We start from the raw sequence: 14,090 nt of genomic DNA, 5'->3' as shown, positions 1-14,090 counted from the left end.
ACTGGTTTATCAAGAAAGCTTCTGGGCAGAGGGAACATGCCTCGCTTTCTCCGGTTCTGGGCAGGCATCATGGGGGTGCAAAGGCAGGCCTGGTCCCTGCCCTCAGGAGGCTTATGCTGTTAGAGGTGAGAAGGCAATATGCTGCTGCTGCTGCTGCTAAGTCACTTCAGTCGTGTCCGACTCTGTGCAACCCCAGAGACGGCAGCCCACCCATCCCTGTGATTCTCCAGGCAAGAACACTGGAGTGGGTTGCCATTTCCTTCTCCAACGCATGAAAGTGAAAAGTGAAAGTGAAGTTGCGCAGTCGTGTCCGACTCCTAGCGACCCCATGGACTGCAGCCCACCAGGCCCTTTCGTCCATGGGATTTTCCAGGCAAGAGTACTGGAGTGGGGTGCCATTGCCTTCTCCAAAGAAGGCAATATAACAGTGATTAAGAGCACAAGCAAATCTTGGTTCCCTTACTCACCAGCCACCAGCATCGAGCTCTCCAAGCTCTATTTTTCTAATATATTTTTACTTTCTTGGCACTGCTGGGTCCTGGGTGTAGCATGGGAACTCTCAGTTGTGGCACAAGGGACCCAGTGCCCTGACCAGGAATTGAACCGGGGCTCCCAGCACTGGGAGGGCAGAGTCTTAGCTTCTGGACCGCCAGGGAAGTCTCATCTCCAAGCTTGCAAATGCGGATGCCCAGAGCCTAACCCAGGACGTGCCTCAGAGGATTCCCTCAGTACAGGGTCTGGTGCACAGGAAACACCCCACAACAGCAGCTGCCAGTGTGACCGTTTATTACTAGATGCATCACTGGGACAAGTGACAGGAGCTCTAAGGAAGAAACAAGAAATCTTGTGGGCTGGACTGGCCAGGGCAGGCGCCACAGAAGACAGAGCTCAGCTAAGTCTGTAGGAATGGATGCTGTTCAGACACGTGGAGGGGAGGGGAAGATGGAGAGGTCGGAGGAGGGGAGGAGAGAGCAGGGGACGAGACGAGCCTGGATTGGGATACTGCGAGCAAATCAGAACCGCGGGACGGAGTCTTTGATTTGGTCACGCCAGGTCTGGGAGCTGGGAGGAGGACCCGCATGTCAGGCTGAGGGGTTGGGTGTTACCTGGCAGGTCCGGGAGCAGGAGGACCCGCGAGTCAGGCTGAGGGGTCAGGGGTCACCTGTCAGCTCTGGGACCTGGGACGGGGAGGACCCACATGTCAGGCTGAGGAGTCGGGGTGTTACCTGGCAGGGGGTGAAAAGTTACTGAAGTCAGGAGGTAACATTCAACAGTAATGCTAATTTACTCTCATTTCAAAGTGGAATGAGGAGGGTGGACCAGGGATTTTCCAACGTTAATATGCATATGGATCCCCCAGAGATCATGGTAAAATAAACACATCTGACTCAGTACATTTGGAGTCAGGCCTGAGATAGGGCCCTGCCAATAAGCTGCCTCGTCCTGATGTGGCTGGTCTCTGCAGCTCTGAGTGGCAAGGATGTGTCTCCTCAGGGCGGCCTGATGGGAGAGGAGGCCTGGGTAGGGTGCAGGTGGACAAGATGGCTAGATGTCCTCTATGAGGCCACAAACGCACAGGCATGCTTGCCGTAGTTGAAAACATAGTATTAGAAACCTTTGGTCTTGATTTTTAAGGCTATCTCTAAGGGGGACAACTGAAACTCTGAAATGAAACTCTTAATTCTGAGCCTTTTTAATTGGTGCCATCTTTTTTTACTTATTTACTGGGCTGTGCCAGGTCTCAGCTGCAGCACACGAGATCTTTGAGCTTCACTGTGGCACGTTTGTATTATTATTATTTTTTTAGGGGTGGCATGTGGGATGTAGTTCCCCAACCAGGGATTGAACCCGCCCCCTTGCACTGGGAGCACGGAGTGCTAGTCACTGGATCACCAGGGAAGTCCCTTTTGAGGACATCTTAAACAATGTTAATTTAAATATTTCCCGTAAAATGTAGATTATTAAATACAAGTTTTTCTTATAAATGCAACACACAGAATTGTCAAAATCCTCACCCAGAAGTTAGCTGTCTATTACAAAAGAAAAATGTAAGACAGGGATTCTTCTTTCTATGGAGGAAAATAGCATGGATACATTCACGAGATGCGCCTATCACTAACTTCAAGGATGACCGAGAGGGTTAGCAACGTTCGGTCGTAAGAAAGAAACCGTGGCAGCAGTTTTGCATGTGAGAGTTGGATTAAAAGAAAAACAGCCCTCATGCCATTACAGCAAGAACAGTGTATTCAACCATATATGCAGATGAGCAATTGGAAACGCTGACCGTAACACTTGTTATACTGACATCTCAAAAACTAGGCCCAGGCTTGGCGAGCTCTCAAGCCCAGTAATTTTCTCTCGAGAGCAGTCTTTGTCACACTGACAGACCACATCTGTATTCACGCAGTGGTGGACTCTGAATGCTGTCTGGGATATGCAGGGAAAATCAAGGAGATGGCATGCCACCCTCCATGATGGATAACCCCACCGGCAGGTTCTGGAACGAGAAGAAGAGCTGCCAGCACGTTAAGCACAGCCCCCTCCGGGCGGAGACGCAGAGGGAACAGGCCAGAGAGCTTCCGCGACTTGTGGAAGGAGGGGCAAGAGGCGGAGCGGGACGAGACTCGAGTCTTCTGCTCCCCTGGCCTGGCGCTGGCCGCACTCTGCGGTCCGTCCAGGGTCCTGACCCCAGCCCTGGCGCTATCTACAACACGCGGGCTTGATGTAACACTGGGGAGGCATTCAGTGCATAAAACAAAACAGGCAGAATGAAAAGTGTGTTCGCTACATAAGCCACTCATTGACATCGTCTAGTCACCTGCTTGACGTGCACGAAACGTGCTCTGCGAGTGTGAGGCTGTACACCCCACCTGTGCCTGTTCGTATCAAGCTCACTTTCTAAACTTGGGTATAGCTGATGCGTGCAAATACCTGCGTGTAAGCATAAAGAAGACACTTATGACAGATCAGGAATTTCAAGCAGGAGACATACACATGTTAATACATGATATTTGTTCTTCTGATCCACTTCACTCTGTGAGACAGGCTCTAGGTCCACCCACATCTCTACAAATGACTCAGCTTCATTCCTTTTTATGGCTGAGTAATATTCCATTGTATATATGTACCACATCTTCTTTATCCATTCATTTGTTGATGGACACTTAGGCTGTTTATGCATATTAGCGCATGCATGTGGAATCTAGAAAGACGGTACAGTTGAACTAGTTTCTGGGAAGGAATAGAGATGCAGACGTAGAGACACAGAGGTAAGAGGAGGGTGGGATGAATTGGGAGATTAGGTTTGACAAACATACACTGTGTGTGTGCCAGCCGCTCGGTCGTGTCTGACTCTCTGTGACCCCATGAACTGCAGCAGCCCTCCAGGCCCCTCTGTCCACGGGAGTCTCCAGGCAGGAGCACTGGATCAGGTTGCCAGTTTCTTCTCCAGGGGATATTCCCAACCCAGGGATCGAACCCGGGTTTCCTGTGTTGCAGGCAGATCCTTCACCATCTGAGCCACCAGGGAAGCAAATGCATGACCACGTGTAAATCAGGTAGCCAAGGAGAACCTGCGTTTAGCACAGGGAGCTCAGCTTCGTGCTCTGCGATGACCCAGAGGTACCGGCAGGGTGGGAGGTGCGGTGATGGGGGCAGGTCCAAGAGGGAAGGGATACATGTACACATGTAACTGAGCTACTTCACTGTACAGCAGAAAGTAACCCAACGTTATAAAGCTACTATACTCCAATGTACAGCAGAAAGTAACCCAACGTTATAAAGCTATTATACTCCAATGAGAAAAGGAGACAATTTCTTTCCTGGGTTAAGAGGTGGTGGGTAGGCTGTTGGTGGGGTCAGGTTTCAAGAAATAGCTTAACATCTGGGCCTGGAAGGAAGAGCAGGATTTGCATCTGGATGGGTTTAACATGAGAGAGGGCTACAGAATCTGGACATCTAGAATGTGAAAGAGATTAAATGTTCCTTCCAATCAAATAGTACATCCTTGTAACATGAACTAATCAGCTTAATTGAAGAAACTAAACCAACACCTTCTACTTGAAAATCTATGCAATGAAGTCATCGGTCTTCTCCACTGGTTTCCTGGTCCTGTTTCTGGGCATCAGTTCCTGCATCACCAATTCTCAAAGTTACTGGTAAAAAGAGAGCATCTTCAAATGCAAGGGTATGATTTTTGTTCATGAAGCAAAATCAGCCAAGAACCCCCTGGGAAAACTGACATTTTCTTAAAACAATTAGCGTATAAATATTTCTCTAGCTGGATTTTGCATTCACTTTAAATTTTATTTATTTATTCTTGGTTTCACTGAGTCTTGGTTGCAGCACACAGGCTCTTCGCTGCCATGCACCAGCTTCTAACTGCACAGGCTCTGTAGCTCGCAGTTTGCGGACTGAGCTGTCCCTAAGGCACGTGGGATCCTAGCTCCCTGACCAGGGATGGAACCCAAAGCCCCAGTGTTAGAAAGTGGATTCTCCCCCACCAGGGAAGCCCCCTGGATTTTTAAAGTGAAGTTGTATTTACCATATTACATGTGAAAGTCCCCAGGGAGAAGAAACTCAGGTCAGTTTGAAAAATTATATGTATTCATTTCCCCATTCAGTGATCACGCGCAACAAAATCATCAGAAAACGGAATCTCTGACAGTAAAATTCTGAAACCAGAAAAACTGAAAGAAAACCCAAGGCATTATCATTGCAGAGAAGATGCAAAAACTCATGAAATAAAGCCTGGAAACTCAAGAAGTCTAGTTATTTGGTCATCACACTCACACACTAGGGATGGCTGGCGACAGCTGTCTATGTATAGTTAACGAGGAATGAGATGTGATTTCTAGCGTTAACTTTTCTATACACAAAAGTACGGGGATACTTCAGATCGACAATCACATTCATCAAAGCAGGAGATGACTACTGATACCTGTGATCTTGGGGAAGCCACCTGAGCACATTTATAAGTCATTCTGATGCATGGAATAATGACAGGGGAACTTTAGAGAGAGACTGTCTGAGAAAACGATACCGACAAGTCAGCTGCCGACAAAAAGGAAGTATAGGAAACGAAAGATCACGGTGAGGAATAATACTTTAGAAGAGGTGCAACGATTTGAAAAAACATATGCGATCTTTTTTTCTTAAATACACACTATCCTACGTCACTCCCCCCTGAGCTCCTTGGCTCTCTAAGACTCTCCCGTTAGGCCCGTTAGCTCACTTCACCCCGGCTCAGGAGGCCCCTTTCTCCTCCCATGGCTGTGACCTAGGGCGTACACGGGAAGGTGCCCATCACCCCCTTCAGAGACTGCCTTCCTGGGACTGCCCTGGCTCAGGGGGCCCCACGGCCGTGACCTGGGGCGCACACAGGAAGGTGCCCATCACCCCCTTCAGAGACTGCCTTCCTGGGACTGCCCTGGCTCAGGAGGCCCCACGGCTGTGACCTAGGGCGCACACGGGAAGGTGCCCACCACTCCCTTCAGAGACTGCCTTCCTGGGACTGCCCTGGCACCCAGTGGTTATGACTTCGCCTTCCAGGGCAGGGGGTGTGGGTTCGACCCCTGGTCGGGGAGTTAAGATCCCACATGCCTTGTGGCCAGTAAACTAAGATATAACAGAGAGGCATCATTGTAACACAGGTGATAAAGACTTTAAAAACAGCCCACATTAAAAAAAATCTTTAAAAAAAAAATAAATACAACGGCATTCTTAAGCCCGTACTCCATGATACACTGCCACTGAAACACGTTCTCCAGCAGGTCGTGATGCTCTTGTTATCCAGCCAAGTTTTAATGCTCCCAAAAGGAGAGCTGGATAGTCTATGCTTTTTGACCTTCCCCACACAGTATGAAGAATGAATCTTAGACCCAAACTACCAGATGCCTCTCTAAGGGTCTCCGGCTGTGACTGAAAAGCACTTTGGTGCCTCGGTATTTCTGCCTGACATTACTACCTGGCACTCCACCTGCACTCAAAATCTTGGACGCTGGTGGGCCTTCTGACCAACCATGCTTCATTTCATGGCTGGAAAACAGAAGAAGCTTCCCAGAGCTTTTTGCCAAACGACAGGTGGTGGGCAAGTGCAAATCTCAATGCTTACAATGAGATGGAGGAGGCTCCTGGGCATGGAGAGGCAGAGATACCCACACAGAGAAACACACCAGCCGGAAACATCACGGGCATCGGTGGGGGTAAAGTCAAGAGAGAACATTAAGCCAGCTCCCTGTTAACAGCTGGGGCTAAATCAGGAACTGAAAATGCCTCTCAAGAAACAGCAGACAGAGGCCATCCGAGGTTAATTCATAAAAGTCACAGGTAGAATGAGAAAAATGCAAGGCAAAGCCATATGTGGTTATAAAGCTCCTGACTGCACTTGAGAGGACTCTTTGCTAGATTATAAGAAATAAATTAAACCATAAAGAAGATGGCAAGGGAGGATTTTTCTGTTAGTGGGTATCTGGAGTAAGTGCCAACAAACCACCAATTATTAAGTAACTGGAACGCACAAGGCAGGCAACATAGGGAGAACAGTGGGAGTGACAGAGGAATTTGCAAACTCAAAGAGCTTTACGGAGATAATTGCGAACACTGTATTTTTATCACGTGATTAAAAAATTACACAACCATCTATCAAAATTCAAAGAAAGGAGCGAAGACTGCCCAATGTAAACAAAAAATGGCTTTTTCTGGGTGTGTGTATTTACTGAGCAAGGCCTTGAAAGACGGGTCCAATTTGGTCAGGTGAGAAGTAGAGAAAGGTATTGCCAGCAAGGGCAACAGAATGAAGTAAAAACACACATCACACATCGAAAGGAACAAGTGTTACGCCAAAAGAAACAGAGGAATTTGGGATGATGAATGAAAGATGAGTTTGGAAAGGGGACCAGATGTTGGACAGCCAGGTTAAACAGTTCTAACTTACTCTTTAGAGTCACTAAAGGGCTTTGAATGTGTTTTTGTTTTTTTTTAAAAAGCACTACAAAGTTTTCATTAAGGTCTATTAGTATTAGGGAAAAAAGATTTTTTTTGTTTTAAACATGCAGTGCTAGAAACAGCCTCTTATCTCAGATTTATTTCATTGGACAAATAGTACTACTCAGTTCATGGCAAATAGATGGGGAAAAAGTGGAAAGAGTGGCAGCTTTTATTTTGGGGGGCTGCGAACGCTGACTGCAGCCACAAAATTAAAAGACACTTGCTCCTTGGAAGAAAAGCTATGACAAACCTCAACGAAGGTGTGTCTAGTCAAAGCTACAGTTTTTCAGTAATCATGTATGAGTGTGAGCGTTGGGCCAGAAAGGCTGAGAGGTGAGAACTGATGCCTTTGAACTGTGGTATTGGAAAACACTCTTGAGGGTTCCTTGGACAGCACGGAGATCCAACCAGTCCATCCTAAGGAAACCAACCCTGAGTGTTCACTGGAAGGACTGACGCTGAAGCTGGAACTCCAATACTTTGGCCATCTGATGCGAAGAACTGACTCACTGGAAAAGAGCCTGATGCTGGAAAAGATTGAAGGCAGGAAGAGAAGGGGATTACAGAGGATGAGATGGTTGGATGGCATCACTGACTCAATGGACATGAGTTTGAGTAAGCTCCGGGAGTTGGTGAAGGACAGAGAGGCCTGGCGTGCTGCAGTCCATGGGTTGCAAAGAGTCAGACACAACTTTCCGAGTGAACAACAACAGGTCTCACGCCTCTTAAACTTCTGCCATTTGCAGTGGGTAGGGGAACAAAGGAGTTCTTCAAGGACAGAATTTCCTAAGAATTTCCTAATAATAATAATAATGAAACATCATCTAAGATATAGCTTTAGCTATTTTAGCACACAGGCATACAAGTCATGATTGTCAGCTCTAAGTGAAAAGCAAAGCTGTAAGATTCAAACGCTGAAGGAAGCTCGGGCTTTTCTTTTTTTTGCTGCACCAGGCCTGTGTTGTGGCAGGTGGGATCTTCAGCTGCAGCAGACTCTCAGTTGCAGCATGTGGGGTCTAGTTCCCTGACCAGGGATCAAACCCAGGTCCCCTGAATGGGACGTGGAGTCAGCCACCGCACCGCCAGGGTGGTCCCCCTAAAATCTGAAATCCCAATCGTAAGCATTTACGATATCTTTAGAGGTGATATAAAGAAGCACTCTTTGTGTGAGTCTGTGTGTGTGTGTGTTTACACAAGATATCACCTCTTGGTTTAAGACAGAAATACAACTCAAAATCTTTCCCTTGGTAGAAAACTTCCCTTCTTAATTTATAAGAAAAAAGCTATAATTAGCAGCCCCCAAGCAATCAACCATTAAAAGTAAAACCTCAAAACTGCTTCCCTCAATAAAAGCCAACAATTCCATAAAACAAGAGATGAAAGCAGATACAGAAAAGCTTAGAGGAGACACTACAAAATAACAAGATACAGCAAAATAACAAAATGAAACGAAACTTCAGCAGGTATATAGCCCAAGAAAGAAGCATAATGGGAAAATAAAGCCTAACAGGAAAAAAAAAAAAAAAAAGACCACAATGGACACAGGACAAAGGAGAACAGACACTGTTGAAAATATGCTGAGAGGCGGGGTAAACCACGCAAGCCAGAGAAAACAGGTACCGGCTTCTCTCACAAAGCGAGGTGTCATGGGGGCAAGCACTTCTGAGAGAGGCTCCTCCTGGTCTTCGGAAGTCTCCTGGGGAAGAACTTGGCAATCGAAGAGTTGAAGGTTGTGGCATCTTCTTTCATCCTTCAAACCGCAGGCGGCTGGTCTAACCGGAAGCCCCGTCTCGGGCTGCCTCCCTACGGAGGTCTTCAGACATCCGCTCTCCCCTGCCCAACGGGGAACCTGGGACTGAACCGCACTCACGCGGGGCACCTGAGTCAGAGCCGTTCAGGCTTCTCACAGCGCCCAGCCCTAGAAATGTGACGTCTTTCGCACCACGGACACCCCGGCAGCTGCTCTTCTTTTCCCTTCTCTTGAAAACTATTTGCCTCCCTGAAGTAGAGGCGTGTGGATGTCAGACAGCTCTGTTCCTCCAGCCAACTTCAGCTTACACACCGAGGAAACGTCTTTCTCTCTTTTGCTGTCATGATTTCATTTAATTCTTATCGGGTATCAATAATCCTGCTTCAGGGGATGTGGTGCTATAAATAATATTACAAACGTGACTTTAAGCAGGCTGGGTTCGGTTAACTACAAGGCCTTGTTCAGTTCTTAACTGCAGTGGTCTCTAAACTCTGACCATCATCCTAGGAAGTACAGGATTTGTGGGCATGAGTACATGTTTATGCATAGATGATGTGGACATGTGCTACAATATTCATACTTTATGTTCGTTATAAAATACAGAAATTTGTAAAAAAAAGATAAAAATATTTCACTTATTCATGGCAAATGAGTTTTTGCCATCACTCAAAATTAAGAACATTTAACAAGAACAATGTGATTTTCACATAATTTATGATTTCTGAACATCTCGGTTGAATTCTTTGTGACTGAGTGATTCCAGTTTTTTTTAATACTTTATTTATTATTTATTTGGCTGTGTTGGGTCTTTGCTTCGGCACGCGGGTCTTTTGAGGCGCACACACACTGTCTCTGGTTGCGGCTCAGAGGCTCAGTGGTTGAGGAGCACAGGCTTAGTTGCTCCACGGCATACGGGACGTCAGCTCCCCAACGAGGAATCAAACCTATGGCCCCTGCACCGCAAGGCGGATTCTTAACCACGGAACCACCAGGGAAATCCCAAGTTCAACTTGTTTTAATACTAGGTCTTAGTTAGACAGATCTAAACAGGAAATGGGCATCGTGACACTGAATCTCTCAGTTTTTAATTCTATCCGCTGATTATAAAAAAACTTAAGGGGTTTGTTTTATTTTGTTAACCATTTTCTTGGTATTGGTAATTGAGATTCAGCTCATAAATATTCATCTCTCCTGATTTCAATTAGTTGCTCCTAACTTATCAAAACTATTAAATTTTTACACTGATACTTTTAAAAAATTGTGCTGTCCAATCACAATGCTTCCTTTTTTCCACAGATTAGAATACTCTGTTTCCGACTTATTGAGCATGCAAATATAAAGGTTTTAGTGGGTGACACATATTTTTAAAAATAGAATCACATTTCCAAACACCCATTCTCAAAAATGTTCTCCCTATAGCATAGGTTTCTTTGGAGAAGCAGTTACTTTCCCATTCACTGTTAAAACACGTCTTCTACCTTGAAAGGCTGTACTTAAGTGGATTTTTCAAAATTACATTTGTAGCACGAGGAGACAGCTCCTAAAACCGTTCAACACCCAAAGGTCAGCAAATGTGGACACCTGTCTTTTTGTAAAAGTAAAATGAAGTAATTCTTCATTCTTTTTGTGAAAAAGCACCACCGTGTGGCAGAAATACCCTGAGTCTCATTACTCATCCCAGAACGCACACACAGATACCACAGCATCTGAAAGGCCATGAAATTCTGGAGTAAACTGCGTCATACTGGCTTGGGGCACCTTGTCTGCACCTGGTTTGAACTCCTTTGCTCTTCAATACCTTGCTCAGTAATCTGCTTGCAAATGATGCAGCAAAGGAATTTCATATATGTCACTATTGATGGCAGTGAGTGTAGATTCTTACTTCAAATAACCTGCTTGATAATTTCTACTGAGGACTGGCTTCTGGTCAGATTTCATGAAATTACTTTAATCCAAATGGGAACACCTGCCAGATGTCCACCAATGTCTCTTCTCTCTTTCTTCCTCATAGCAGAAATTCCATTTGAGCTCACACGACTGCCCAAAGCAGAGACTACATTTTCCAGACCCACCTCTGCCTTATAGCTACTCATGGCCTTGGAACTTAGCTTCGGTCACAGGGATGTATGAAGAAACAATGGATAGCCTTAAAAAGAGGGGCCTATCTTTCTGCCTACCTATTTGGAACTCAGGTGTGATGGCTGGAACTTCGGCAGCCATCTGGAAGCAGGAGGGAGAGGCCAGGTGCTGAGGCAGCCAGAATAAAAGGGCAGGAATCTGAGTTCTTCACCACTGTGCTGCCCTCAGATCAGCCCTGGACTGGCTGTCTTTTGCGAGCTTTGTTATTTTGAGTTTTCTGGCTTTTGGTGCTGGACTGAACCCTAACTAACACCCTTGGCAACAGGGTTGATGAGGAGCTCGTGTTAGCAGTCTGAACAGAGGCAGCTGTGTCAGTTCTCACAGCAGCGTGTGCTGACACGGCTTACACTCCTTTCCATCTGCAGTCTCCTGACAGAAGCTGCTTTTAAGCATCTGCCCATTTTGTCAGGATTAGTTTATAGAGACAGTGTGAATACAGTCTTTACGTCTCCTCTCTCGGGTGTGCGTGACCTGCAGCCTGGGTCTACCACTTTGAACACAAACGAAGGAGGGTCTGCCACCGATTAACCCAGCTCTACTCTCCACACGGCGCACAGGCTGCAACCCGCGTCTGATGAAATGCAGACCACAGGAGAACGCCAGCATCCACGGTAATATTAACGGAGCTTTAAGGGGGCAGGTCTGGCCAACACGTCACCACACAAAGAAGCTCTACTTTCTCTCTGCTTCTCTCCACCCCTACGAACAAATGATTTTTGCACCTTTCTGGTATGCAAGCACTGCACCCACTTCAGGGCTCACTGCCAAGGCTGTGGATGGACTGACAGCTAACTATAAAATTCTCCGCTGGACCATGACACTATCCTTCGAGATGAAACCATCCACTAGTGAAAAATAACCATAAATGAGTGTTCTCCGTGAAACCGAAAACTTGCACAAGCCAACGGTAAAACAAGGGCGTGTATGCATAAAGACCGATGCCTTACCTGAATACCTCGAGGATAATCCTTTCTGATAACTTGGGAGCCACCTGCTTAAATGCTTTCTTGAAATCTTCCAGAGTTAAATATCCACGATCTATTTGAAAGCAGAAGACATAACATTCATGCACCACTAAAAGTCCTGTGAACTGCTATTTCAGCCATAATATCTGCCTGAGACTTTAATATTTAACCAGGAGAAAAGCAGTAGTCTACAGTTGATTTCACATGTAGGGTAATCTGAGACTGCCTCACTGGATTACCGGATTACTCTGGTATTACTCTAGTGATACAGTACGGCCCCAGGTGCTCCTGAAGCTTTCTTCCAGCCCCTCCCCTGCCGACTGCCTGAGTCCCAGAGGGAGGACTAAGAGACATCGTGCGCTAACGGCAGTGGGCTCCGCTCGCTGCGAATTGCCAAAATAACTCATTCTTCAAAACGCACATTTTTTTTTTTTTCTTGCTTGGTTTTAGGACTACATTCTTCTTTAGAGGAAAACCATTACAGAAGCCAAAATACTGAACCTGGACCCCACGAGTCTTTCAAGCCTGCGTTCCGTGAGGAGTGGGTCCAAAGCCACTCTTGTGGGCCACCCCAGCGTGGGAAAACAATTCCTCCATCACGCGTGGGTCAAAGGAGGAGTCAGGAAAAAAGGCCCTGTGGGCTCCCAAGCTTCCCTAAGTCGCTCTTCACCTGTATTCCCACATGGCCAGCCCTTCTGTGTCCCCATTAAAATGTAAGCAAATCTAAGTACAGTCAGGTTACTGCGATGCTGTTTCATCCACTGTAAAGGTCAAGAGTTAAGGCTGTGATGGAGGGAAAAAAATGTACACCAACATCTACCGTAACAGCTAATGAATATAGGAAAATAGCCTTCCAAGTATAGTATTTTATTGGGTTGGCCAAAAAGTTAGTTGGGTTCTCTAAGATGTTATGGAAAAACTTGAACGAACTTCTTGACCAGCCCAATATTAACTGAGTATATGTTCCCATCCACAGTTCCTTAATAACAATTGTTTATATCCAAACACTTTAAAGATACTTACAGTGTCTGTCAAAAGCCGTGAAGATGTGTCTTACTTCATTGCGATACAGTTGAGCTTCCTTCTTTTTCCTTACGATGTCTAAAAACTCCTTAAGTCGTATCCCTAAAAATTGGAAAAAAATAAGTTTACCAAAAATGACCGTCTTCCTCTTTAACAAAAAAGTGAAAGTGAAAGTGGCTCAGTCGTGTCCGACTCTTTGTGACCCCATGGACTGTAGTTCATGGAATTCTCCAGGCCAGAATACTGGAGTGGGTAGCCTTTCCCTTCTCCAGGGGATCTTCCCAACCCAGGGATCGAACCAGGTCTCCCACATTGCAGGTGGATTCTTGACCAGCTGAGTCACCAGGGAAGCCCAAGAATCCTGGAGTGGGTAGCCTATCCCTTCCCCAGGGGAATCTTCCCGACCCAGGAATTGAACCTGGGTCTTCCTGTATTGCAGGCAGATTCTTTACCAGCTGAGCTGTCAACATCAATGGAAAGTGATACTATCGCCCACAAATGTCATCTTGATTTTGGTAAGCAGTATTCATTCATACAGATCTCTAAAGCTGAAGAGGCACTTTGTTAAAAGCCAAGTCGGCCCCATATTAGCGACTAACCGCAAACATGGTGGACACTTCAGGAGCCCCGAGCCGCCTCTGGGAGCAGAGATGTTGGCTGTGAAAGGTGTGACAGTCTTCCCTCTGATGGATCTGAAGGACAGGGCTAAAACCACTGATAACAGAAGGTCTCCTAATTCCTCTTTCCACGGGTGTCTTTGATCCCTTTTTTCCTAGCCAGATATCATTACGACAGGTTTTTCTCCAGCTGGGAGAGCGGGGCGAAGACGGAGTTTCTCAAAAGTCAACACCAATCGCACACCGCAGATAGAGGTGGAGCGAACATTCCATAAACAATAGAGCTGGCAGTGTCCCCAGCCTTAGGGACACCCCATGAGTGTTCTGCAGCCTCGGGCTCTGCTCCCTGCGATTCTCATAATAAAAGAGCCCAGCATGATCACAGGAGATTGGGTACTGCGCTCATGATGTCTATTAAAATGAATTCTAATGTGATCTTTGTAGTAGGCTTAAAGAGTGAAGCCAAGAATTTAAACGTTTTAGTGAACTGAGCCCTAAATATATAAAAAGAGCAGTTTGTTTTTATAAGTCAGGACTTCCATTTTAAAAATAGCCCCAAATCACACAGTAACCACATGCTAATTTTTAAGGACTTGCACCCTTTTCCTT

At 46.1% G+C, this 14,090-nt stretch overlaps 1 protein-coding gene across 28 annotated transcripts in view; it reads right to left on the bottom strand.

Annotated features, from left to right (window-relative positions):
• Window positions 1–14,090, bottom strand: part of EFCAB11 (EF-hand calcium binding domain 11) — a 170,992-nt gene that overhangs the window by 132,207 nt on the left and 24,695 nt on the right. For 23 of the 28 annotated variants that reach the window (XM_086319206.1, XM_086319191.1, XM_086319194.1 and 20 more), the window contains 2 exons: window positions 12,865–12,966; window positions 11,824–11,914 (listed from right to left, as the gene is read on the bottom strand). In XM_086319206.1, the coding sequence (XP_086175332.1) occupies window positions 11,824–11,914; window positions 12,865–12,966 (193 nt within the window). Of the gene's footprint in view, window positions 1–1,206; window positions 1,227–2,221; window positions 2,498–8,535; window positions 9,136–9,500; window positions 9,691–11,823; window positions 11,915–12,864; window positions 12,967–14,090 lie in introns of those variants that run through there. The other 5 variants (XM_086319203.1, XM_086319185.1, XM_086319188.1 and 2 more) reach the window with 4 other exon arrangements.

Source organism: Bos grunniens, chromosome 10, assembly GCF_055505025.1.
Source record: "Bos grunniens cultivar Pamir isolate PY7600 chromosome 10, Bosgru_T2T1.0, whole genome shotgun sequence".
Taxonomy (NCBI): Eukaryota; Metazoa; Chordata; class Mammalia; order Artiodactyla; family Bovidae; genus Bos; species Bos grunniens.
The sequence above is the reverse complement of the archived record's forward strand: the minus strand, read 5'-3'. Positions and strand labels throughout refer to the sequence as shown.